General features: G+C 41.1%; 1 protein-coding gene across 5 annotated transcripts; it reads right to left on the reverse strand.

Moving 5' to 3' along the window:
* Window position 1: 1 nt before the first annotated feature.
* zfr2 (zinc finger RNA binding protein 2) lies at window positions 2-23,871 on the reverse strand. Of its 5 annotated transcripts, none has more exons than XM_034707309.1 (19): window positions 23,752-23,871; window positions 19,623-19,863; window positions 19,206-19,323; window positions 17,962-18,189; window positions 15,296-15,630; window positions 14,959-15,147; window positions 14,459-14,705; window positions 11,950-12,134; window positions 11,540-11,659; window positions 10,500-10,645; window positions 10,235-10,361; window positions 9,939-10,141; window positions 8,674-8,842; window positions 7,551-7,725; window positions 3,175-3,263; window positions 2,918-3,013; window positions 2,250-2,361; window positions 1,882-1,979; window positions 2-1,675 (listed from the first exon to the last, which is right to left on the reverse strand). In XM_034707309.1, the coding sequence occupies exons 1-19, from the start codon at window positions 23,835-23,837 to the stop codon at window positions 1,502-1,504; spliced, it is 3,138 nt and encodes a 1,045-aa protein (XP_034563200.1). In that variant the 5' UTR covers window positions 23,838-23,871; the 3' UTR covers window positions 2-1,501. The 5 variants fall into 5 exon arrangements, with proteins under 5 accessions (XP_034563200.1, XP_034563186.1, XP_034563177.1 ...); XM_034707295.1 differs by having other exon boundaries at window positions 10,482-10,645; XM_034707286.1 differs by having other exon boundaries at window positions 10,482-10,645; window positions 19,206-19,320; window positions 19,608-19,863.
* Between the last annotated feature and the right edge of the window lie 682 nt (window positions 23,872-24,553).

A 24,553-nucleotide genomic window follows, 5' to 3' on the forward strand; every position in this document is an offset into this window, starting at 1 on the left:
ATGGCTTAAAAGTGTTTTAATATATCCCCTTATTTTAGGCAACACTACAAAGACATTCAAATAATAAGACAGCAACGTTACACTTTCCTTTAATCAATACAAAACAGACTGCAACATCCTTCAGAAATAAAGTAAGTAGTATTTATATATGGTGCTCTCCATAAATGAAAAACCAAACGAAAAACTGCACAATAATTCTTTCACTTTTAAGCCAAACGAGTTGTGCAACTATCCCTTCCCTGTTCCACATCTTTGTGTAATAACATCATTACAATATTCACTCATGAATGTTCCTCTTACTCAGTCTTTTGTAACACACAACATGATGCAGGCACAAGGAAGAATGTCAAAAAACTACTTGATCATAACAGTAGATATTCAGTCTTATGTTTTGAACTAAAGCTTCTCTCTCTCTGGAAGAAAAAAGATTACTAGGCATATTATCATTTCAATGATTAAATTATGGCTGCATACAGTAACATTGTCATTTCTTAAGTGCTTCATTCCCTCAGCATGCTACAGACTGTGCAACATAAGACTCCTCTCTCTATAGAGACAGTTTTACACTCCAGTGTGACCCTCTCCAGAAAAGCTCATGGGGGATGCTTCACAAAGCAAAGCTAAAGTGTCTTTGAATGTTTCTCACAAAGAACTAAACAGTGTTCGCTAAGGGGAAGTTATTTTAGTGTAGTTGTGTGATGCAGGGCTTTCAGATTTCACGACTCATCTCATTCAAGTTTTCAAAATATACCCGGCAAAAATGTTGAAACTTTTGAACAGAATATTTTAGTAGAGGGAGAGAAGAAGAGTTCAGGAATGACTCTTTGAGGTTCTCTCACAGCTTAACAAAATTGTATCACGTATGTGTCATCTTAGGCACTATTAACATCACAGTACTTTATGTATGTCGATCCTAAACACAGTCTGTCTCCTCAATTCTCGCTCACAGTTTCTGAGCTTCGAAAATTAACCCTCAAAATGAAAAACACATCTCAGTGTACCACATGCATCAATGTTAGTTCAGTCCTGATTCAAGTGCTGGATGGAAAAACTAAACTGGCCCGAACAGCAGCAGGGTTCAGACTCTTCTTTAAGATGAGTCTGGAAAGAAAGCTTAAGGTGCTGTTCATTTAACTGGTTGTTTTAATACCACAGAAAACAATATCACTGATTATTTTTGAAAGAACGGAGGATACATGGCCAGTAGTTAGTGTGCAAATCAGTCATTTTCATGATTTCATACTGAGCCAATTTCTTTAAAGACATTAAATCAGCAGGGAGCTACTTTACATGGGAGGGGATTGCAGTCCAGATTCTCACACTTCAGTCTCCTCCAACACATGGTTCCTCATAATTCAACAGTAGACATGTAACACGTACAGTCAGTTATATTCATATGTGTATAGCTGCGTGTTAAGATTGTTTTCAAGATAATAAAAGTTTAAAGATGACATTCTATCAGTCTCTAAACTAGTAAATGCCTCCCATCTGGAGGCAAAGGTCAAGCGCTCTCCACTTCTTCCTTCTTGTCTTTTTTGCCCTCCCCCTCCCCTTCACCGGCGTCACTGCCGTCCCGTCGACGTTTGCGGTTGCGGGCACTGGCCTTGGACGCTGGCAGAGACTCCATGCCCAGAACCTTGTGGATCTGACGGAAAGCAAGCAGCCGCAGAGCATGCTGGAACCAAACAAGAGAGACACTTACATTTTTAAATAACCTTGTCACCTTTTGTACCATTATTTGAAAACTGACAAGAAACACCTACATAGGAAACAAAAAGAGGAGGGTGCGATATGAAGTTAAGGTTGGGGTTCTTCTCACTTCCTTTTTGTGGTTACAGAAATAACTCTAGCAAGCAACAACACAATGAGCTGCATTTTTACCTGTGCACTGGCCGTAATGTCCTCTCTGGCTTGAAGCAGCATACTTTCCATAGCATCTGTTGGCTCTTTCTCACAGGGGTCCATTAACCCTGGTCCATCTGAGGGAGGGCAGAGGACACAAGTTAAAACTGTAAATGTGATGTGAAGAAGTTGCTGGAACTGAAGCAGAAAAAAGTGGAACATTCAAGTTTGTTGCAAGCTTCAGTGAAAAGAAAGTGTTCCAATAATTCAAAGTAATGGGAAACAAAAAAAACTAAAGCTCCAAATTAAGACTCATTCTGATTGGACATGTGGCATTCTTCAGCAGGACAGATCCTAGCAGGTAAACCTACTCATTCACATCCCATAATAATGACGGTTTGTCAAACCTTGAAGCAGGATTCCGGTGGAGATGCACTCCAGCACTCTGCGCATGGCTTCTCCTGGGCTGAGCGGACCTGTAGCGCTGCTGATCACTTTCTCCACCAGCAGCTCCATCGCCTGCAGGTACAGACATACACCCACACCCACAGACAGACAGACAGACAGACGGACAGACGGACAGACGGACAGACGGACACACACACACACACACACACACACACACACACACACACACACACACACACACACACACACACACACACACACACACACACACACACACACACACACACACACACACACACACACACACACACACACACAGAGACACACACACAGAGCGCACACAGTGAAATAGAAGACAATGCTCTGGCTGAAGGTATTCCTCTAATTTTTGATGTCTTCATGAACACCTGGGGGTTCTTTTACCCTCAATCAAGTAAACAAAACTTAAAGAACTCAGCACTTAAAGAGCAATGAATGTTATTAAATGTATTCTTTCTTCCATAGACTTGTCCAGTAGAAAAATAAGGACAAAAGAGTTTATGCTCTATGCTACTTCAAATAAGAAGTTCAACAAGCTTGCAGGATGACATGATTTTTATATAACCATCAGGAAAAAGGTCACAATACGTCACCAAAAAAGAAAACTGGTATGTTTTGGGACACTCACCCAGCCGGGGAGCTTCCCCCAGGTGGGAACCCGCTGACACAAATCTCTCAGCACCCGAATGATGATGACACATGACTGCAGCCCGTTGGCACGAGCCTTCAGAAAAACAGGAACAAAAACAATTCAAAACAAGAAAAGCAAATTCTCTGAGATAAACTTGACCTCTGACTGTCAATTCAAACTCTTCATGGTGAGTTTGTATTTATAATCTTAATCAGAATAACTTGGACATGATGGAGCTTCAGCTATGCATTTACCTGAAACCATTTGGCATGACGTAAAGCTGCCAGGTACTCCAGACATTTTCTTTTATTCAGGAGATCAGGAGGATCCTTCTCAGCCACATCTGGTGAGGAGAATATTTACTACATCATGGGTTACTGTCTCTTTGCTGCAGAACTCAGATGACAGAGATACACTGAAGTGTGTTACTGTTGAGGTACAAACACTGATAAGGGATGAATTTTCAGATCAATGAATGCTTGTATTCTCCTAACATACTGTATGGGCTGTTTCACCATGTTTATGAGAAAACAATAATGAGGGGAAGAGAAAAGGCAAGCATTTCACAGTAAAATAAGAAGAACTTGAGTGTTTTGATGTTTACAGATGTGTTTTGAGGAGACAAATCTTGCAAACAAAAAAATACAATCTCCAGTGTTCTTTAGAGTCAAAGAAAAAAGAAAAAAGAAAGAAATCCAAGATGTTCAGAGAAAGTTAGGGTCATATTTCATTTTCAGTTCACTGTGAGTAAACCACCATTTATTTATTTTGCCCAATTTTGCAGTTACTTTAAATTTGGACCTCATCAGTATCTGCCTGAGAATACCTTCCTTTACAGAATCATTTTGATTTGTCAAACCTAACGTATCTAATGTTTGAGGCTATCAAATTCATCAAGGTCATAACAATGAGCATGCTGGCTCAGTAGCATGGCTTATTTGAGTGCCTAACATGGAATGCAGAAATCATAAATCGTTATTACCCGGCTGTGTTAAATACTTGATTCTGATTGGTTAAAACTCCAAAATAATGGTGTTTTATTGTCAGCAGCAAAAGCGAAGCCAGAGACAGCCTGATCATTCACTTCATATCAAATTGACCTGAGGAGAGGATTCTGACCAAGCGGTTATTTTGAAGATATTAAGATTGCGAGTCTTCCAATGAGAGGCACAGCTGACTTGATTGACAGGCGGGAACACCGTAGCTGTTGGCTTGGAGGCTCAAAGCCCGCCTCTTTACGTCACAATCGCTCAGCGATGATCGGCCTCAAAACAGCGCTTCAAAAAAAGATGGGTGACGTCATGGATAGTACGTCCATATTTTATGCGGTCTATGATTCTGACACAATCCACCTCTGCCTGTTCACACTGTGGCAAAAAGTTAGTTTTCAGGCTGGAATTGAGAATCAGTAAAAAATGACAGCGAGCACAGACTTGAGAGGAGCCCGAGGAGCTATTTGGTGCCTGAATGCACTGGTGTGGGAGCGTAACTGGCCGTGGAATCAGAGGGGCTACATTTAAATCAATAAAATCATCTTTCAATAAACATTTTGTGTCAACTTATTCATGTTTTAGTTTGTAGCCGGGTAATAAGGGGCTGGTGAGCAGGTGGTTACGCAAATAAGAATCCTGACAGAGTGAGCAAGACCTTGACGTGAAGGGGAGGGGTCATGTCTCACCTTGAAGGGATTGTAATTTGTGTAACCACCAATTCACTGTACATGATCTTTGACTTATTTATGTAGGACCTTAAAAACAGATGTTAACAAAGAGCTTTAACAGACAATTCAAAAGGCAAGAACTCAGGTTAACAGAATAATCATTGAACAGTCAGGCCAGACACAGAGTTCAACAGAAGATGAGAATGGCGTGCAGCAACGCTTAAGGTCGACAGGAGTAAATGCAACTAAAGGGGAAAGTGATAAAAACAGGCAGATATTGATAGGTAGTTATTAATAAAACAAAGCAATTAAAAATATAAATACAAGAATAAATACAACAAGTGATGACCAGTAAAGTGTCTGCTAAGAGAAACTTTTTTATTTAACCCTAAGAAGCTCATTTAATTTGAAAAAAGGCAAAGCCCAACATTTAATCCATGCCTTCAAGTTACCGGACCAAGAAAGAAACATTACTATTATATAATTTTGAGGCATGGAATAAGTGTTTGAGCACTGCCTTTTATAGAAATAGTGTTCTTCTTGTGGTTATGCTCCTACATGATGTTTATATCTGCCCTCATTTAATGAGGCTTACCTTAACCAGTTTCCTGATTTCTCTTAAAGAGGCTTATGACTTCAACACCTCTAAAAATGTTGTAATATTTCTTTTTGTCCAGGACAGTTGGCATGAGATCCAACTTTGTCTGTTCTGTTTAATACACATGAATTTCAGCTTTACTCATTAAGACAGTTCTTTTAAAACAGACACAGGTGCTTCAGATTCATAAGAATAAGAATAAGAGTAAGAATTCCACAACTTTTTAACCATTGGTTTACTAAAAAATGTACTCTCTTTTTGTTATCTGCTCCATTAAGAATAGATTTTATCAAATCATTGTTCTGTACATTTGTAGGGTGAAGGGTTTCATTGCTCTTCTGGAGCTAAGAGAACATTTCCAGTATATAAAGGCACAAAAACAAGGATATTTATCTTCCCTTCGTGCCTGCATGTTTTAAGAAAATATAATGTTGTATAACCAAACCAATCAAAATATTTGAGGTATTTAAAGAAATTAAAGAACAGAATAATGGGGAGAATGTAAAGTAATGTTTGATTAAAAAACAGCGATTCTCTTCGTGTTTGATTCAGACTAGGGATGCACCGAAAATTTGGCTGAAAATGGCCCAAAAGTGCATTTTCGGTTATCGGCCGAAAAATAATGTTGTGATGACGCAAGCAAAAACCGCGTTCAATACGTGCTTGTCTGGATCATAAGGACCAACATGTCTGCATCCCTTATTCCTTTAATTGCAGCACTAAAGCGTCTTCTAAGCAAAGAGGTTGAGATGGACCACGGAGTGAAAAGAATGAAAAGTACACTCTTAGAGTCTGTCAGCACACGTTTCACTGAGATCTATTCAGATCCTCTGCACTTCATCGCAACTGTACTTGATCGGCGTTATAAAGATCATTACTTGGATGTGGGAATAAAGCAGCGCGCACGAGAAATGATCCAGGCCGCGATGGATGCGGAGAACCTGCTTGGTGACGGAGAAGCGCACAACGCAGGAAGGAGAACAGAACGCAGATTCAGTTTCAGTCTTGGTTTCCTCATTTTCAGTTTCGGCCAAGAATTTAAATTTCGCTGCATCCCTAATTCAGACATTAATAAAAGTAAAAAAAAATTGAGGTCAGATATCAGACACATTTACAAACATGACAAATGACAGGTTTATCAAAACATTCAATGTGATTACTTATGACTGTGATGAGGTAATACTTCACAAGACCAGCATGGGGCTTTCCATACTTCTATGTTCACTGGAACTATAGCAATAACAGAGGACGTTAGCTTTCTTACAGGGGGAAATACATGACAAAACAAAGCCACTTTTTTGAAGTCTACACTACCATACCACTTAGAATCAAACACCCATATTTATTATGCCTCTTAGAGCCGGAAGCACCTGAGCCTCTCTAATTATAAAGAATAAGGGGGGTTTCCTTCTCTGAAAAAGCTTAACAAACATGGGCAGCCTGCTTCCTTGAAATGCTCTGTTCTTAGTGGTATGTCAACAAGTGTGGTCTTCAGGTGAGCCATTGGCTTGCCTAGGTCTGCTGATACAGAGTTAGGGGAACTGATCAACAAACCCAAACAAAACTAGAAAAAAAAGAAAACACAACGGCCGCAGAAAACATTTCTACCATGTTTTCCAAATGGGAAAAGAACACATTAAAATACTGACAGTTACTGGAGCAGGCGTCAGAGTGTCTGCAACACAATGATCTCAAAAATCTGCTTTATTAATGTTACTTAATTCTGATCATTGTGAAGCAACAAAACCACACTCCAACGCCTCATCACTGATAATGCCACATAATGATGCAGGGATGAGAGGCGAGGGGATGGGAAGTCTTTGGACCTCAAAATCCCCGCCCACGTATCATAGCCAAAAAGCAAAAAAGAGGAGAAACTTCTCTCAAGTCTGAAAATAAGTAGACTCAGTGTCACCATTTGAATCAGCTTCATCCCTGGACATTATCTGAGCACTGATCATCACTTCAGTTGATTATCAAAGCTTCTCAAAAGGTTTGATCTGAGCATGTGTTTACCAGATAAACACACACCCTAGTGGCACAGAAAGGTCGGAGAGCCCGGCTTTTGATTCCCATGTTGTGGAGAAAGAAATAAAGAAATCGGGGACTAGTGTAACTGCAGAAAATGGGGGAAATGAAAAGAGAGGGACAAATGAATGAGTGATTTAATTTTATCTTAGGGGATAAACAAAAAAAAAAACATTTACATGGGCTTAGTTACAAGTCCCAGCTCTCATTTTGTGAGCTTTTCAGCCTAAAAAATTAGGCTGCCACTTGGTGGAAGGGTGGAGCAAGGGGTATATATTTGTATATCAGTGTATTACATTGCTTACACTTTGTTGTCTGGTTCTGAAAGCTTTGGCTTCTCTAACCTTTCTCAGCCGCTTTTCCTCCTGCCTGCTTGTCCTTCTCTGCAGCAGTGTCCTCCCTCATCAGCGGCGAGGTGAGAGAAATGGTCACCTGCATTTTGGGCTCCTTGCTTGAAAATATCACGATGTTCGCCTCCTCGGGGTGAGCCTGCACCTCATACTGATCTTCAGAAAAAGTCTGCCGGTTAAAAGGACACTTGGGATTACTCACTACAGAGGAGGAGGAGTGTGTGGGCAAAGACTAGCCTTGTTTGGCAAAGTAGCAGGGCAATAATGTTATGTTTTTTTGTACCCTAGATTGAGCAATTTAATTTTCTCTAGGCAGTTCCCGTATTTAAATAGGGTCTTGACCTTACAGTGAATATTTGTTTGGAAATGATTCATTATGTCTTTGTAAATGTGATATTATAGAAAGGGGCTGTTAAAGAAGAAAAGGCCCATCTCACTCTGTAGGATTCAGGTGTCATAACCAGGCAGTGAATCTAAAGATCAGTCAGAGCACCTTCAATGAAACACTCATTACAGCTACAGCAGGAGGAAGGAAGAGTTAGGAAATACAACACATCACAACTTTGATTATATGCTCATCTACTGTCTTTTTGGCCTTAAAGGGAAATGCCAGAAAATGTAAAAGGAGTCCTTTTTTTGTCTTAGGCCATGGGCATTTCACTTATTTGTGATCATGAAGAAATGTCTCCCAAAGCTGAATACTCATGTTTCTGACTGTAGGAGACAGATTTACATGTTCACAAATGACTCACATTTGAGAAGTGATTCTGCAGGGGGAATTTTTCTGGTGTTGTTACTTAGTTGGTCACGTATCTTTAAGCCTAAAGAGTGTAAACCTCTAATTCAGCCTCAATGACACACACCATAAGGCAGCAGGTATAACAATAATTTCCTCTTTTTAAAATCCACTGCACCTGATGATATAATATTGTCCTTCCCTTTTTCAGGGTGTTGTTTTTTTTTGATAGTACACTCACATGATCCAGTCATAATCTAGGTTAAACATACCATATGAGTACAACACTGATGTGAATTCCAGTTTACCTCACTTCTTCCCTCCCTCAACCTCAACCAGAGTCTTAACTGAAAAATCTGCAAAGTGGTAACGCTTTCTTACCTCAAGCTCTTTGGGCAGCTGCTTTGCGATGCTCTTCAGTAAAGAGATGGTGGGTTTCTTTGCAGTAAGCAGGATGAGCTCGACGTTTCTGTCCCCGCGGAGCAGCAGGCCTTTGGCCAGGATTCCCACCCGCATCACGCCTTTAAGCAGCCGGGCTGAGCTCTCAGGGCTGTCAAGAGTTGAATAAAGGCCAAGATTGAGTTAGTCAGATACTGCAGCTTCCATTGAGCTGAATGTTTTTCTAAACATATATATGAGATATCCAGCTCTCTCTTAAGACATAAAAGTTGTAATGTTGTGTAAACCAAAGTGTGTCTTCCTAAGACAAGCTTCTCTTTTTGCCTCACATATAACACACCCTCAAACTTAAATATACATCCTACCTCGCGCACATTGCTTGTTACTTGTTCACTTTTGTTCTATTTTATGTTTATATGTCTATGTGTTTGTACGTGTTCCTGTTGGCACCTCTTAGACAGGTCATGTTTGTAAATGAGAATTGGTTCTCAAACATTTTACCTGGTAAAATAAAGGTCTAATAAATAACACTGTACAGAAAAGCACCAGCATTTTGACGAGGCACTGAACATCTAACCTGTACGGTAGGTTGGTCTTGTTTTCTCGTTGATGAGAGATGAAAAATGTTCCTTTTTGGTTTCACACAGTACAATCGTCACTCATACTTTTATAACCAGCACAGAGGTTGTGGGATAAACACCACAAAAACGTATACAAATAGCATCCTGAGACATGTTTCTGCAACAGAAAAATCTGATGAGCGCATATAGATCAGCAAGTCCATCTGCTCTTCCTACGTTCTCCAGCCTTACCCTCCTGCTGAAAAAGAGTCAGAACAAGTTCTCTACCACGAGCCAACGTTTTTTACTTCAGCAGACACTTAATATCAACTGGTAGTTTTCAGAAGGGCTGAGAAAAGACACATTGGTAGACACAGGCCCTCAGGTCTGTTTTGGGTGTTACCTATTTGCCTTCATCAATTTGAAAGGTTGCATTGCTTTGCCTGTGTTATTGGTCCTGTTAATAGATGCATAACTTATTTTCAGTTGTATTCATCAATGTATCTGTTGTACAACAGAACGTTTTTTAATGAAGGGTCTATACATCCATCTAAACCCTAGATTATAATCTGTAGCAAAAGTTGGATTCCCTTGAGTCTCTGAGTCACTCAGTGAACACAAGGTTTAACTTACTGGTTTCCAAACATGCCAAGAGAGAAATTTGAATCCCTGGACAACACTCTTTACCCTTTTTCCTCTCCTCCTTCAGTAGCAACGGGAGCAGGTGGTGTCTCCTTGTCCAGCAAAGAGTCTGACACCAGTTTCAGGGCTCTCTCAGTGTGGGACACAATCCTCTGTACAGCCTGCAGCTCTTCTTCGACTGGGTAAATGGTGGAGTGTTTTGCCATGATGTGACGGTCATCGGGGGAGTCTGGTCTACGTACACATGTCTTCAGAGAGAGGAGGGAGTGAAGTCATTTCTGAATGTTTGTTTTCAGTTGAGGATTTAAAACAAAAGAAAGTATTAGAATTGCAAGGCTTACCAGTAGAGGGGGCACTGGCATACCGGGGCGACTCATTAAGGGTGGAGGAGCCATCCTGCGTCTCTGCTCCCCCCAGTACATCTGCTCCTCCTCCATCCTCCTCCAGTACATATCTTCCTCATACCGTCTGAAGGAAAAGGGGATGTTTGTGTCAAAAGAATCACATGCACCAGACTGACACTCAGCTGATCAGCCTGGGAACTTCCTTGTTACTAATAATACTGTTATTGAACTTAAGTTTACTAACTTTGGCCAGAGGTCTGACCTCATCTCCATATGCCAGCGCTGCTCATCATCTCTCTGCCTCTTCAAAGATGCCTTCTGCTTCTGCTTCTTCAGCTTGCTTTCCTGCAGCTTCCTGGCCCAGTTACTCGGCTTGATTTCCACTGGAAGCTCTGGGTTTACTTTCTTCTACAGACACACATGGAGGGGGACAAAACAGTTATGAGGGCAAAGTGACAAGAATGTAATGAATGTCAGTGTGCATGTAGTCCTGCAGAGTCTCAGGTTACTTCCAAACCAGTGACAATATCATTGACAGAACTTTCCATTTCACCTTCCCACGATTCAAAGTCGAGAAAATACTGGTGTATTGCTGCCATCTGCTGATCAGTAGTGTGATATGTAGCTCTAGCGAAAGTTCAGACAGGAAGACTATAAAAGCAATCACAGCAGTTGTTTAACTCTCCTCTCCCTCATTCAATAGCTCACCCGCTTCCAGCTGCATGCTCCGGATCTGTCATTGGTTAATCAGCTGCGCCTGTCATACAATAGCTCAGTGGCATGCCCTTATTGTCAGCCTATCAACTTTCTGCTGTCTTTTTAAATGTGCCTCTCTCTCCAGCTAGTTCCTTCTTGCATTGATGGTGCGCACCCCTCCACCTCCCCATCTCCACCTGATCTCCACAAGTCTTCATTTCCTAGAATTCATCAACCACCACCACCAGTGTCTGGAGTCTAGGGATTTCTTCTGCTGCCAAATTCACACATCCTACACTCACAAAATTATCCCCATAGAGTCCTTACGCCAAAGATTTCTGTCAAGTTTCATTATTCATTAAGTTGTAAAAAATAAACTTTAATCTTCAAACTGTGTCTCTCCTGATTGAAATGATCGGTTGGATAGTGTATCACTTCACTTTAAGTCAAAGTGGGCATGTGAGTCCCCAAGCATGTGCCTTGAAATGCAATTCCTAAGCACTGCCAGGTTCAACTCTGCAGGGAGACCTCTTTAACTGCTCCCTTAGTGCATTAGCATGGCATAACAAAAACAGACCATGTATTAAAGGTGTTTGCAGGTCTTACTTTGTACTGAAGTCTGTGCCTTCTTCCTTTCAGATGCATGTCTTTAGCATTGGGGTCATTGAAGCTGCACTCGCACAGTTTACAGTGGAATCGGATCACCTTGCCGTCGTCATTACGAACCTAAGACATTCGGACAGTTCAAATTAATACAAATCACAGAGGACACTGCGTTTGACATAACATTTTTGAAGTTATAGTTCAATTCAACTTTTATTGACATCATTGTTAATACTTAAATAATGAATAATGTGGAATAAATGTCTCATCTTCATGGAACTAGATTTCTTGGTCTAATGTAAACATGGTTATTAATACATGTGGTTTAAAAATATTGACATTTAGGTCAGCTGTGATAAAATTATAATCAAGTATCAACAAATTTAATCTCTTTTCTACCCTGATCTGCTTACCTCCTCTACATAGTCATGTCCCACTGGCTGAATGTCACCCTGGCCTCCTGCTCTGTCACCATCCTCATCCTCACTTTGAAGCTCTGTCTTCAGAGTCGAATGTTGCATTGGCTCATCCACCCTGGCAGCCACCACTGCTGCTGTTGCTGTCACTGCAGCTGCTGGAGCGCTGGCAGACTTATTGGCTATGCAGCAGGAAAAATATAACAGATTAGAAAGAACAGAATACGTTTCCTTCAGGAGTCCTATATCTGAGGTTGGTGATAACCTTAGTTTAATTACTTTACTGAAGTTTGATCTAAGCAATGTTTTTGTCAGCGTCTGTGTTAGCTAGCAGTTATCTGATCCAATTGAATTGTAAAACATAATTAATTTGCCTTCATTCAGTTTAACATTGTTTGCCCCTTAGCTGGAATAGTAAAGTGTATCTTTAGAGCACATTGCTCACAAACTCAAACACCAATCTGTTTGAGTCACTCCTTCATGTCCTCACAGGTAGACAAATCCAATCATGCCTGAAAGGGAGAAGGGATTAGTTTCCATTATCTAGAAACAAACAATTTGCATCATTCAGCCAGCTGAGACAAACTCAGTGTGCCCCACTCTCATTTTCTTTAAGTTGCCTGCAAATGAGACATGTCTGATCCAAAACTCTGAAATCTTCCCATTAGAGCATGATTTTTTGTATTTTAAAGCACCCTTTGCCTCCAGACAGCTTTCTAAATCTGTGTCCATTTGAAGGTCATCAGATCCCGGATGCTTGGAATGAGGAACTAGGTATTGCATTTCCTGAAGCCATGTGGGATGAGAGTCTATCTGTGATGCATTCGAGCTCTGTAAACAGTTGACATCAGCTGATCCAGTTTAAGGCTCTCCACTGTAAGCACTATTCTAAATATAGGTTGCACAAATTGTATTCTTCTGTCTCACGGCTGGGTGACAGATGCAAAGTGTTAGGACACACTGTCCCACGGCTTCTGGTTCTGCCCTTCACTAACTGGATTTCTGGTACAAAATATAACAGTACGAGTCTCCCCAGTTCTGCCTAACGATCACGGACGCTGGGAATGATTGCTGGCAAGAAACATATTTTGAGAGAATGGATTTCCCCCTCCCCTCCTTGCTTTTAAAATGGACTTATAACATGATGTCAGTCAAACAAATGGAAAGACTTAGGTTCCTGAGGTCGGACTCAATAAGGACATTTTTGGAGACCGTTTCATGCCTGCTTAGAAGAGGCTGATGTGGAACACTAATGGACTATGTTATTCTTTAATACTCTTTGCAAGAAACTTGTTACACAGCACCCTTGAGCGCACTGTAGACTTTGTGGCTCTTACAGTTACTCTATTTTATTTGGGTTTATTCATATTTTTATTTTATTAAATGTATTTATATATTTTGAACCTTTTTCCTTCTTCAATGTCTTAAACACCTGCGTTTTTAATGGGTTATCTTTTACACGTCTGAGCCGGGTGTTTGGATGTCCTTTTCCTATAGTTTATGTTTGAATAACCATAAATAAAATGATTTAAAAATAGCTTTTAAACTTCAGATCTTTGTTAATGAAGCAGATACAGATGAGTTAAGTTGATGAAAGGACTATCTTATCTTATTTGAGTAATCATGTTTCAACTCTCACATCTCTACAGTGTAGAACTAGGCTTTAAACTTTAACTACACTTTACAGCAAAAATGTGCCTGAGGTCAACAAAACAAGTTTAGGTAAATCCTAGCTCAAAAATTCCTCTCTTTTAGAGCATTTTTAAAACATTCTTTCTTAACTATTTTATGAAAAGAAGTGCAAAATTTGTCAATTTGCAATCTTAGCGCATGTAATCTGAAGTTAATGTCATATTGAAAATGTGTCAGTAGTTATTCAATATTGTATGGGTCAAAAAACATGCCTTATACCCATAGACTGTATAAAATATGGACGTAGGATCCATGACGTCACCTATCTGTTTGTTAAGCGCTGTTTTGAGGCCAATCATCGTCGGGAGCCATAGTGCTGCTGTCGAGCCAGTGTGACGTAAAGAGGCGGGGTTTGAGCCTCCTAGCCAACAGCTACAGTGTTCCCGCAGTCAGCTGTGCCTCTCATTGGAGGACTCGTAATCTCAATATCTTCGAAATTCATGCGTTAGAAAAAAATCCCCCCCCCCGTACAGTGTGTGCCGATCGAGAAATGAGCTATCCAGACTACACTTGTCTTTTGTACCAGGATGTAAACATGTTTATTTCTGCTGTAAAGATCGGCTTTTTTGAATTGGTGTGTATGTGGTTTCCGGTACTTCCGGAGCCAGCCTCAAGCAGATCCTCAATGAACTGCAGTTTTTAACACTTCCGCATTGGACTTATATTTTTAGACTGGAGGTTGCTGCTTTCTTATACCCAAGCGGCAACCTCCTGCCGCGAGAATTGAAGCCAATGAGGAAGTGTTAAAAACTGCAGTTTTTTTTATTTATACAGTATGCTTAATATACCAATAAGAGATTATCAGTGGACTTACAAATTATATTTATTTTGGAAGAAACTGGCTTCTTCACAGGTGCTGTTGTTTTGGCTGTGTTTACGGTGTTTACGGCGGCCTGCTTTGGTGTCACAGTGGGAGTCGTAGTGGTTGATGTGGAGGCAGGAGTGGACGTAGAGACCGGAGGTTTCCCAGCTGTTGAAGTTGTGACGACTGGAGCAGAATTCACCAACACTGGCTCAGTGGAAGGTATAGGTTTTCCCAGTTTGGTGTGAAGTTTCACCACCTTTCCGTGTTTAAAGAAGAGACACAAAGGCAGATTCAACCATTTAAGGCAGCTGATACTTAATCCCATCCCAAATCCCTGGGGCAGGTTTTGTTCCAAGACTTGGCAGCTCAGATGGAACATCACATGAGGACACCATAGTCACATCCGAGAGTAGCAGCATGTGGAGTCAATAGCTTCTACAGCTGCCTGTATTCTCTTAAAAAACAATGAGTGAAATACTTCAAGATGAAAGCATCACAGCTGGGCTTACCTTCTGGTGTTTGGCCCCACGGATGTGTGCAGCGTAGGCGTCGACTCCAGTACAGGAGACATCACATAACTCACAGCGTAACTGAGTCTGAACACCTCTGGGCCCATTGCTGGTCCCCGCCTGGCCCCCAGATTTAAGGGCTGCCTCCTTTTTCTTATGCTTCTGACCCTCAAGGTGCTCCCTGTATGTCTGATGAATCAAAGGGGGAAAAAAATCAGATTGAAAAATACCCATTTAGGATAGATTTACTTTTTGTTGTGGAATGACTTCTCTTTCTGTACTGCACAACAAATCAAAGCCTTCATGTGAAAAGCTTGAAATAACAGAGTTATCCTACCTGAGGGCCTGCACAGCTGATTTTGCAAATATCACAGTAATGGAGCTGGGGCTGCTTAGGGGGCCCTTTGGGCTTTTGCAGCTTGTTTTGGTGAAATGTTGGCTTTTTGTAGGAGTTCACGGCCGGAGCTGTGACCATGTTGCTGCCTGAATTGCTCCAGGATGAGCTCGTGAGCTGCTTGGGCGGAGGTTGGATGGGGGGCTGGGGCTGTTGTGGCTGCTGCGGCTGTTGCGGTGGAGGCTGCGGCTGGGTGAGAGTCTGCTGAGCCGGCTGGTAATAGGAGGGGGTGGATGTGGAGGTGTAGCCCGTTGATTCGTAAGTGGAGTAGCTCATGCCTGAGGGGGAGAAAAGGAGGAAGAGAGAAGGGAGTGAGAGCTTTAAGAGACAAGAAAAGCAAACAAGATGTGGGTCGAACGTGGACAGCCAGCAGGCACGAAGCAATTAAAGACTAAGGAGAACAATTCCAATATGAGATTTGAAAAGTATCAAGAAGCTACCCAGGCTTAACACTTATAAGCTTACATACACCTGTCTCTATATACACCTGTCTCAAACACTTGAAATGATCGCTTTCATTTGCTCACCATCCACCATGTCATTACATCTTCAGTTATGAGATGAAATGACACAATACATCCAAAGAACAGAATGAAAGTGGAAGGAAATGGTTGAGTTCAGAGTTAACAGAGATTAGCTCAAAAAAGCTGAAGTGAGCGTGTAAAAGGTTAGCCTGCCAGCTTAAGTAGTCAACCTACTAACCCTACAAGTCGCCACGACGTCACCAAGTTCTTAGAAACTGTTTCTGTTGTTGGACCCGTCTTGCACAGTATCAAGAAGTTATGTATTAACTACTGTGTGCATGCAACTATACAGCAATACATGAACTTATCTGACACATTTTTGCAGCTGTGAAACATTCTGATGTGTTAAATGTTAACCAGATATCTCCTATGAGTTTCAATATCTAATCCTTATAAACACTTTTATTATACTACTACTTTTAGTTTTATCGCAATATGTAGGATATTACAAGAGTAATCTATACTATATTATTTAATGCATTTGGAGTATGCCTCTCAGTTTTGGTTTCCAGGCTATTTACCTTGTGGTAAACTTACACTCAGCTCAGTTGTAAGAAAACCAACCATCAAACCAGGGCGTAAAATTAACACCTGCCAAGCGCCAATGGTGGGTAAAAAATTTGTTTGGCAAAAACACACATCCGCCAGTGGCCGATGGCAAATTTTGTATTGCACGTGAGGTTTCGTTTTCATACTTTCGCCCATTTCTGCCGACTGTCGGGCTATTTTGACCCTCGCAGCGCGCTGTACTTGTGTTGTTATTTGGTACGTCGGGAACGACGTGACGTCAGCTACTGGAGTTCTATTCATTCACTTTGCTTAAAGTAGTAAGGCGGGAAGAGCTTTTCGAGGAAGATGTGGCGACACATTCCCGGCGTGATGCCACCACAAACACAAAGCATAAACAAAGAGGAAGGAGACGATCAAGAAGAGGAACAGACAGCTAAACGGAGTAATGTCACCATAGGACGTTTCAAAGAAAACTGGAAAATTGACGAGGCTGGCCAACCTCGATCCTGGCTGACTTACCACCCAACAAACCACACCATGAGCTGCAGCTAGGGGTGTCCCGATATGATATTGATCGGATATCGGTCCGATATCAGCAAAAAAAACAGTATCGGATTTTATCGGCCTGCATCTAAAATCTCTGATGTAAGCACTCCGATATAAGCAGCCCATTCCAGACTCCGCTCCAGCACTTCTATCCAGCAGCGCCCGGATCCAGCATGCAGAGCCCACGTGATCACAAAAAGTGATGCATTCCTGTGACAGGCTGAGTTATTATCTGACGGGCTGAGTGTTAGCTTGGTCTCTCCCTGCAGCAGGAGTGTTGTGTGAACCAGCTCTTTCCGCCTCCGTGCCTATGCTCCATGCATCAGTCTCCTCTTCATTGAGGATTTTTACGCCCGGTGTGTGTTAGTGACAAAGACACCGGGGGACATCTGTTTACTATTTGCCGTTAGACGTTTTTGCCGCTCTCACCGTAAAAAGCTCTGCGTCTAAAGCTTGATTTAATCCAGTTTGGGGACACCCCTACCTGCAGCCTTTGCCGCAAACACACAAATGATAAAACCCATTCGATGTTAGCACAACGAACATGAAATTGGAAAGTATTAGGGACCATGAAAAGTCAAAATGCCACAGTGATGGCTTAAAAACCTTGCAGCCTGTGAGCTCAACCCGTGTCATCAAACGGCAGATGAGGTAAAAAGTTAATTTTACACCCTACATCAAACAGTTCGTAAGGCTAAGAATCCTTTGAGTTGAGTGTAAAATCGGGAACTTTGTGAAACATTTACTTTCATTCAATAAAGCTTGCTTAGTAGGACATTGTATTTTTAAATGAGGGCCAGAACCAGGCTATTTTATTGCATGTAAACATGGTTTTTATAACATTTCCTTAGGACTTTTGAAACTCACTCAGGCAGCAAAATGTTTCCACGCCACTGACTAAAGAAAGCAAGAGGTTTCCAGTTCTGTTTGAATCAGTTTATTTTGTTTCTCTGGCCCTTCAAACCCCGGGAATAACAGGGCATACATCTACTAAAGTTCTATCTCATCGGGTCTCTTATGTCACATTACCTGAGTAGGTGGTGGCAGACACAGTGGATCCGAAAGAAGAACCGAGGGTGTAAGATGAAATAGGTGTTGGTGGCTGTTGGACACTGGTGGACACCGGGTAAATGTTGTAGCTGGTGGACACAGAGCTGGAGGGAACCACAGGTTTGAGGGCTGTTACCTGCCTCTGAGGAGGAGGAGGCTGGGTGTACACAGTGGTGGGGGCAGGACTGTAAGCACTCTTTACCCCAACTGAAACACAAAATAGTGTGTTTATGACATTAGAGTGAAGAGAGTAAAAGATAATCTTCAAGGCAAAAATAATCCTCATTTCACCACCAAATGAGCTGCAGATACATTTCACAGAAATCATTTTACTGTTGAAAAATGAAGTGGAAGAATACCAACACTTATCTGTCCCCAAGCAAAACTGTAACTGTGTTTCACAATGTTAATAAGACCCAAATCAAACTTTTTATAACAGTTGTGTATTTAGCATAAGCAGGGAAATCCCACTGCCATAAACACTGACTGTTTAGTCAGAGCAGAGACTAAAATAAGATGAAGATAAAGTCAACATGAGACCATGTTTGGTTTGTTGACTACTGTTTTGAAGGCTGGATTTCCACAATTTAGAGATTTAATAGACCATTTTTTGACAGAATAGATATGCATTGCTATATGACTATAGAAGAGATGGAAGATGGATCTTGAGTCCAATGCGGAAGTGCTAAACATTGCAGTTCATCAAGGATCCACTTGAGGCTGGCTCCGGAATCGGCACATACTGTACTGGGGGTGAATTTTTTTTTCTAACGCGACAATTTCAAAGATATTGAGAGCCTTCCAATGAGAAGCACAGCTGACTTGATTGACAGGCGGGAACACTGTAGCTGTTGGCTAGGAGGCCCAAAGCCCGCCTGTTCACGTCACAATCGCTTGACAGCAGCAATTTGGCTGCCGTTGCCAATTGGCCTCAAAACAGTGCTTCAGAAACAGATGGGTGACGTCACGGATACTACGTCCATATTTTATACAGTCTAGGGTTCTGACTGGGCTTCATAACTGAAACCAAGGGGTTGAGTACACTTTGTACAAACAGTGATGGATTTGAGATTTGGGGTCTCTTATGCCATTAATGGCTGGTTTCAATGTTTCAAAATTTTTATGTTAAATCCTTGAACCTCTCATTCAACTTGGATTAGAGACTTTGCCCCAACAACGATGAGATGTGGACACAATGTGAGGGTTACAATAAGTGGACTCACCTGTCTGGTAGTAGTTCTCTGTGGGTGTCCTCTGAGCCGGTGCTATACTGGTCTGGTAGTACTGTTTATTGTCATAAGTAGTCACAGCTGCAGGCCGCCCGTAGCTGTAATTGTCCTGCTGGTGTTTAAGGGGGAACTTTTAATACAGTGGTAAAGCAGCATGTTTAGGTACAACACACTAAACGTATCACATCACTTACATTTGATGGCAAACATTTGTTTTAATGAATAACGACACAATCTCTGCAAAAGCTGCTGTGGAAGCAGCATGCATAGCTGTCCGCCCAAATGTCTTAGCTGAAGGTTTCTTTAATGACCTTAAACAAAAGCATCCATATGACCTCATCATGCGATAAGAAACTAAGAAGCAGAAATGATAAGAGAAGCAGAAAAAAGACTGACCGTGTCTGTGTATACCTGGTACGTCTGTGGGGTGGTAGTGGGCTGTGGGGGTGCTGGAGGGTCGGGCTGCCTGTAGGCATAGTCAGGGGGGGCTTGGTGGCTCTGATAGGCAGGGTAAGGGGCAGAGACCACAGGCCGGGCGGCCTGGACTGGGGCTGGAGAGTAGGAAGCCGTCACAGCGTGAGCCACGGCTGGAGCCTGTTGGACGCTGTAACTGGCTGTGGAGGGATGGGAGTAAGCCGGGGGAGGCTGGGTACTGAGGAAAGAGAGGACAAGGCGTTCAGTGAGTTAAATGCTTAAATGTGTCTGGTAGCTTAGAAGGTCAAAGTTAGCTTAATTCTGCTTGCACTAGATTTAGTTTATTTGAAAGTAGCAAGAAAGGAAAATTGAAGAGGTTAGTAAAGTCAGTAGGTTCCGGGCGCCATGAATAACTCTTCATGTTGATGTGAATACATCAAATACTTCTAGAGATATTTTGGTCTGGAACAAAGTAATGGAGGTACCAACCAGATGACCAGTTACTTCATGCTTAGTGACTCAAATATTCTATCCGATATTTACTGTGAACTATCCAACGAATTAATCAAATAGTCACTCTTCCTTCTGCTTGAAGCCTTGGCCTCTTTGCATTGTCATAGTGAACTTGTGTTATGATACTTTGACTAGGGTTGCAAAATTCTTGCAATTTTCAAAGTTGGAAACTTTCCATGGAAATTAACAGGAATTTATGGGAATAAACCAGGAATTTGCTAAATTGAAGGTTGGCTCTTAATAGGGAACTTAAAATATAGTTGGAAAAAATATAGTTTAGCATAATCCAGACTAAAACAACCAGATTTCATGCAAGTACAGTTGAATATCTATGCTATTCCTCAATGACATGCACATACTGCTTACTGCAGGGCTATTTAGACCACGCCCACTACATGCACTGTGCATTTAACATTTTGAATGGGACTTTGTTGGGATTGCATTTGTGTTAATTTTTGAATGGGTTGGATCGGGGGATGAGTAATATTTAACTCACAATTCATGTTTTTGTTCTTCAATGAAAAAATTGATTGTTCAATAAAATATTTAATACTTGATAAAGTTAAAATAGATCTGATTTACTTGTCAAAATGTAATTATTTTGGATGGATGTCTGCTTATAACAAAACAAATATTTATGCTTGGATATGATACCATTCCATTAAATTACCCTCAATTCCCAGTTAATTCCCATAAATTCCAATTTGGAATATTTCAAAAATTCCCCAACTTAAATTCCCATGGAAATTTACTGGAAACTTTTCCGGAAATTTACCAGAAATTTTCCACCCCTTTGCAACCCTATACAGGAGTAGGATTGCTTCATTCAAGGTAGAAATGAGTCTGTGTGAAAGGAGAAGCCAGCAGGACCAAACTTGGTGGACCAAACTTGGTGGTACTTCCTTTCTGTTTACACATGGTGCTGTTTTTGCATCTGCAGTGCTGTAACGCTGTGTCAGACTAGGACGAGGAAGTTTGACAGTGCTGTCAGTGCTGTCAGTGTAAATGTACGGAAGCAGAGCTCTGCTACAGTGCTGTAGTGGAATCTCTGTGCAAAAAGAACCTGCATTTCACAGAGGTCTGAAGACCCCTAAAGAGCAGGCAGATCAGTCTGTCAACAATTAGATAAACAACGCATACTTTATACAAGTTTACAGAGGCAACATCCATGCCATTATGTTTGAATGACAAAAATTGTCAGATCTGCATGACAACATGTCGACTGCACTTCTGTTTTAAAATGCTGAATTTACTGGCGTTGTGGTAAATTTGACAACAACTCCCTCAGAGCGTTACAAGTACTAACCAAGCGGCAACCTTCAGTCTCAAACTATGAAGCACATGCAGAAGTGTTATAAACTTCAATTCATCGAGAATCCACTTGAGGCTGGCTGCAGAAACACTGGAAACCACAAAGACACCAATTCAAAAAGGCGATCTTTGCAGCATTAATAAACATGTTTACAGCCTGGTTCAAAAAACAGCTTGGCTCTACGGAGCTAATTTCTCTATCTGCACAAACTGTACAGGGGTAAAAAAAATTCTAACGCGACGGTTCAGAAAATATTCAGTAGTTTAATTTCTTCTTGATAAGAATGTTTGTAATTTCATATCTCAAACTCTGGGCCAGAACTGTGAAGATTCAGTAATTGCATAATGTAATGCCACATATCAGGCTGTTACTCACCCTCAACTTTTTGACATAACGCCAGATATTCCACAGAAACAGGAAAATAAGTCATGAAATCTGACTGAACACAACAATGCCATCTAAACCTGCCTAAATGGTATGAAGATAGCAACAACATAAATCATGTCTCTGTCAGATTTTGATATCGCAGTGGGTCGTGACTGAAATATTTATGTAAAAATACGGAATTGCTTTAAAGTCAACTGCTTAAAACCTGAAGAGCAGACAAACCAGTTGCTAGGATTAGAGGATTTTCTTTGCTGTCTCAAATTCTTGCTTGTTGGAAATTTGAAGAAGAGACATAACCTGTCCCCTCCTGCTGTAGCAGGTTAGGACAAGGATTGAAGGGACTCCTGCAGCTCTTGAGTCTATGCCTGAATCCAAACTGTGATTTATGAACTGGTTTAAGACAACAAAGACTAACCACATTTTTTAATATCACACATTTGCAGTTTTGAGTCCCCCATCAAATCTGTGATGTGCAAAGTGTTCATATTATATTTTGCAGTCAATGGGTAGACCTCCTTTTTTGCTCAAGGTATTTCAACACATTTTGCTCGATAAGCTCTTCCTGCTTGATGATATTGTTGTATGTATTAGAGCCAGTTTCTACACCATTTCTTTCCGAATAGCATAAGAAGTAATGTGTCGGCCTACTGTCACAGAATGTCATCGTTCTATGTTGAATCAAGATTAAAGATTGGAGCAAATTCAAAGCAGAATACAACTTTGGTTGGTAAAACGGGGGAAATCATGTACAAAGATGTACACATGAAAATAACAAGCAATGTGTTTTGCAGAGAGAACAGCCCACTCCTGTTTGTCAGGCTAGTTGGCTTGCCAACATACCAGAACAAGACACACTGGAAACCTCTACAGTTCACTAACCGCAGCAAAAATTACATTATTAATCCGTGCTGATGATGATGTCTATTTAACTGTCAACTTGGCAAGTTACATTCCTGTCATACACCTTGCTAAAGACACCAACCTATAGATTTTAACTGAAGACCGCACTTCAATTCCTGGTTGTACAGCCGTATGTGGGTACATTTTCCTCCGTGCAGCATGCTGTTATTAACCCTCCTGGGCATATTCAATTATCCAAAAGTGTCAGAACCCCAAATACAAATACGAATACACATTTTTTAAATCTAATTTTTAACTCCATTACTAACCATTTAAACCAAGATTTAGTCCATTGGTGCTCCATAATTATCACAGATCATGGTTCAATGAGGATAACTCGTTTTTCATTAAAATTAATGTTAAGACTTTTTTTAATTGTACATTGGACAGCCCTTGATATAAATACAATAGTTTTACAATACTAAATTTTTGTTTATTTTACATTTTGAATTAATTTTTTTTCAGAAGAGATGTTGATAAATTAACACGACACCTCTTCTGTCACATGCTGCCCATATTTTGATGTTGCATTTAGCTGGTTTGGAAGGCATTTATTGCCAAAAATAGACTTTTATAAGGGTCAATTTGACCCGCAACATAACAGGAGGGTTAAACATACAAACATAAGTGGTGCACTGGTTGTTGGACACCGGACCTTCAATAAAGATTGACCGGGGCTACCGGACAAAATCTTCCCCATCTCAGCAGAAACCAGATCATCTTGAACAGCTGCATGGCACTTTACATGGCTACCGTCTTATGTCTTTAAAATGTAAACCATCACCCTCGGCTGAGCCCCCCCTGATCCTCTCATTGAGGACCCTAATGTCACTCAGCGTGTCGGGGAGCGCTGGCCTGCGGACCAGCTAACGTTAGCTCATAGAACTAGCGGGTCTAGGTGTCAGGCTACGCAGAGAACCCGCTCCGGGGACTGTCTCTCTGCCGAAAGACACCAGCTACTGAGACATGTGACGCTTCAGACACGCTGACATCAACCCACATCACTCCAATTACCTGTACTGCGGACCGGCACCATGTGTGTAGCCGAAATAGTTGCTTGCAGCCATCTTGGCATCTTCAGTACAGTACAGCACTGGCATATAGCAGTGAAACCCTGCAAGACTGTCAAGATAGTTCACTGCTACACTGCAGCCAATGGAAACAGTCGTATGCTACACCGGAACTGCGTACTGAAAAAAATATGACTTGCGTATATCGGCTACACCAGGATACGAAAGGAGAAAATACAATTTCAGTATATTATTTAGACTGATCTTAGGCAGTTTTCAGCATTAATAAATCTGCATGTGTAGATTGTTTTGTATTCTGCATAACGTTTGGCGCATGCGCACACAAAACGGACAGTATTTTGCCTGAGAGACAAGTGAGGCCAAACATAATAATAATAATAATAATAATAATAATAATAATAATAATAATAATAATTTTACAGTGGGCAATAAAAACAAGAAGAAGTGCAAAGCAAAATTACGCGATAAAAAATAAAATGAAATAAAAGATTAAGAACATACACACTTATAAAAACAGCCCCTTAAAATCAGAGCTAAAATTAAATAAAATCACACAATAAAAGCTTTCCTGTAAAAATGTGTCTTGAATAATGACATAAAACACGGGACTGACTCTGCAAGTCTGATCCCCTCTGGCAGGCTGTTCCAGAGTATAAGAGTCCTGACTGAAAAAGCCCTGTCCCCTTTGGTTTTCAGTCTGGTCCTTGGAACAGCTAACAGCACTGATAGAGGATTTCAGACTATGACAGATAATGATTCAAAAGCAACAGCACAAAGCTAAGAAT

This window comes from Notolabrus celidotus, chromosome 2 (assembly GCF_009762535.1).
Source record: "Notolabrus celidotus isolate fNotCel1 chromosome 2, fNotCel1.pri, whole genome shotgun sequence".
Lineage (NCBI taxonomy): Eukaryota > Metazoa > Chordata > Actinopteri > Labriformes > Labridae > Notolabrus > Notolabrus celidotus.

Coding starts and splice junctions, on each gene's coding strand:
- zfr2 (XM_034707278.1), bottom strand. CDS start 23,837: ATGCCAGTGCTGTACTGTACTGAAGATGCCAAGATGGCTGCAAGCAAC. Junction 14,706..14,958: donor GTGGGGCCAAACACCAGAAG/GTAAGCCCAGCT, acceptor AAACACGGAAAG/GTGGTGAAACTTCACACCAA. Junction 1,980..2,249: donor CACCGGAATCCTGCTTCAAG/GTTTGACAAACC, acceptor GCCCTCCCTCAG/ATGGACCAGGGTTAATGGAC.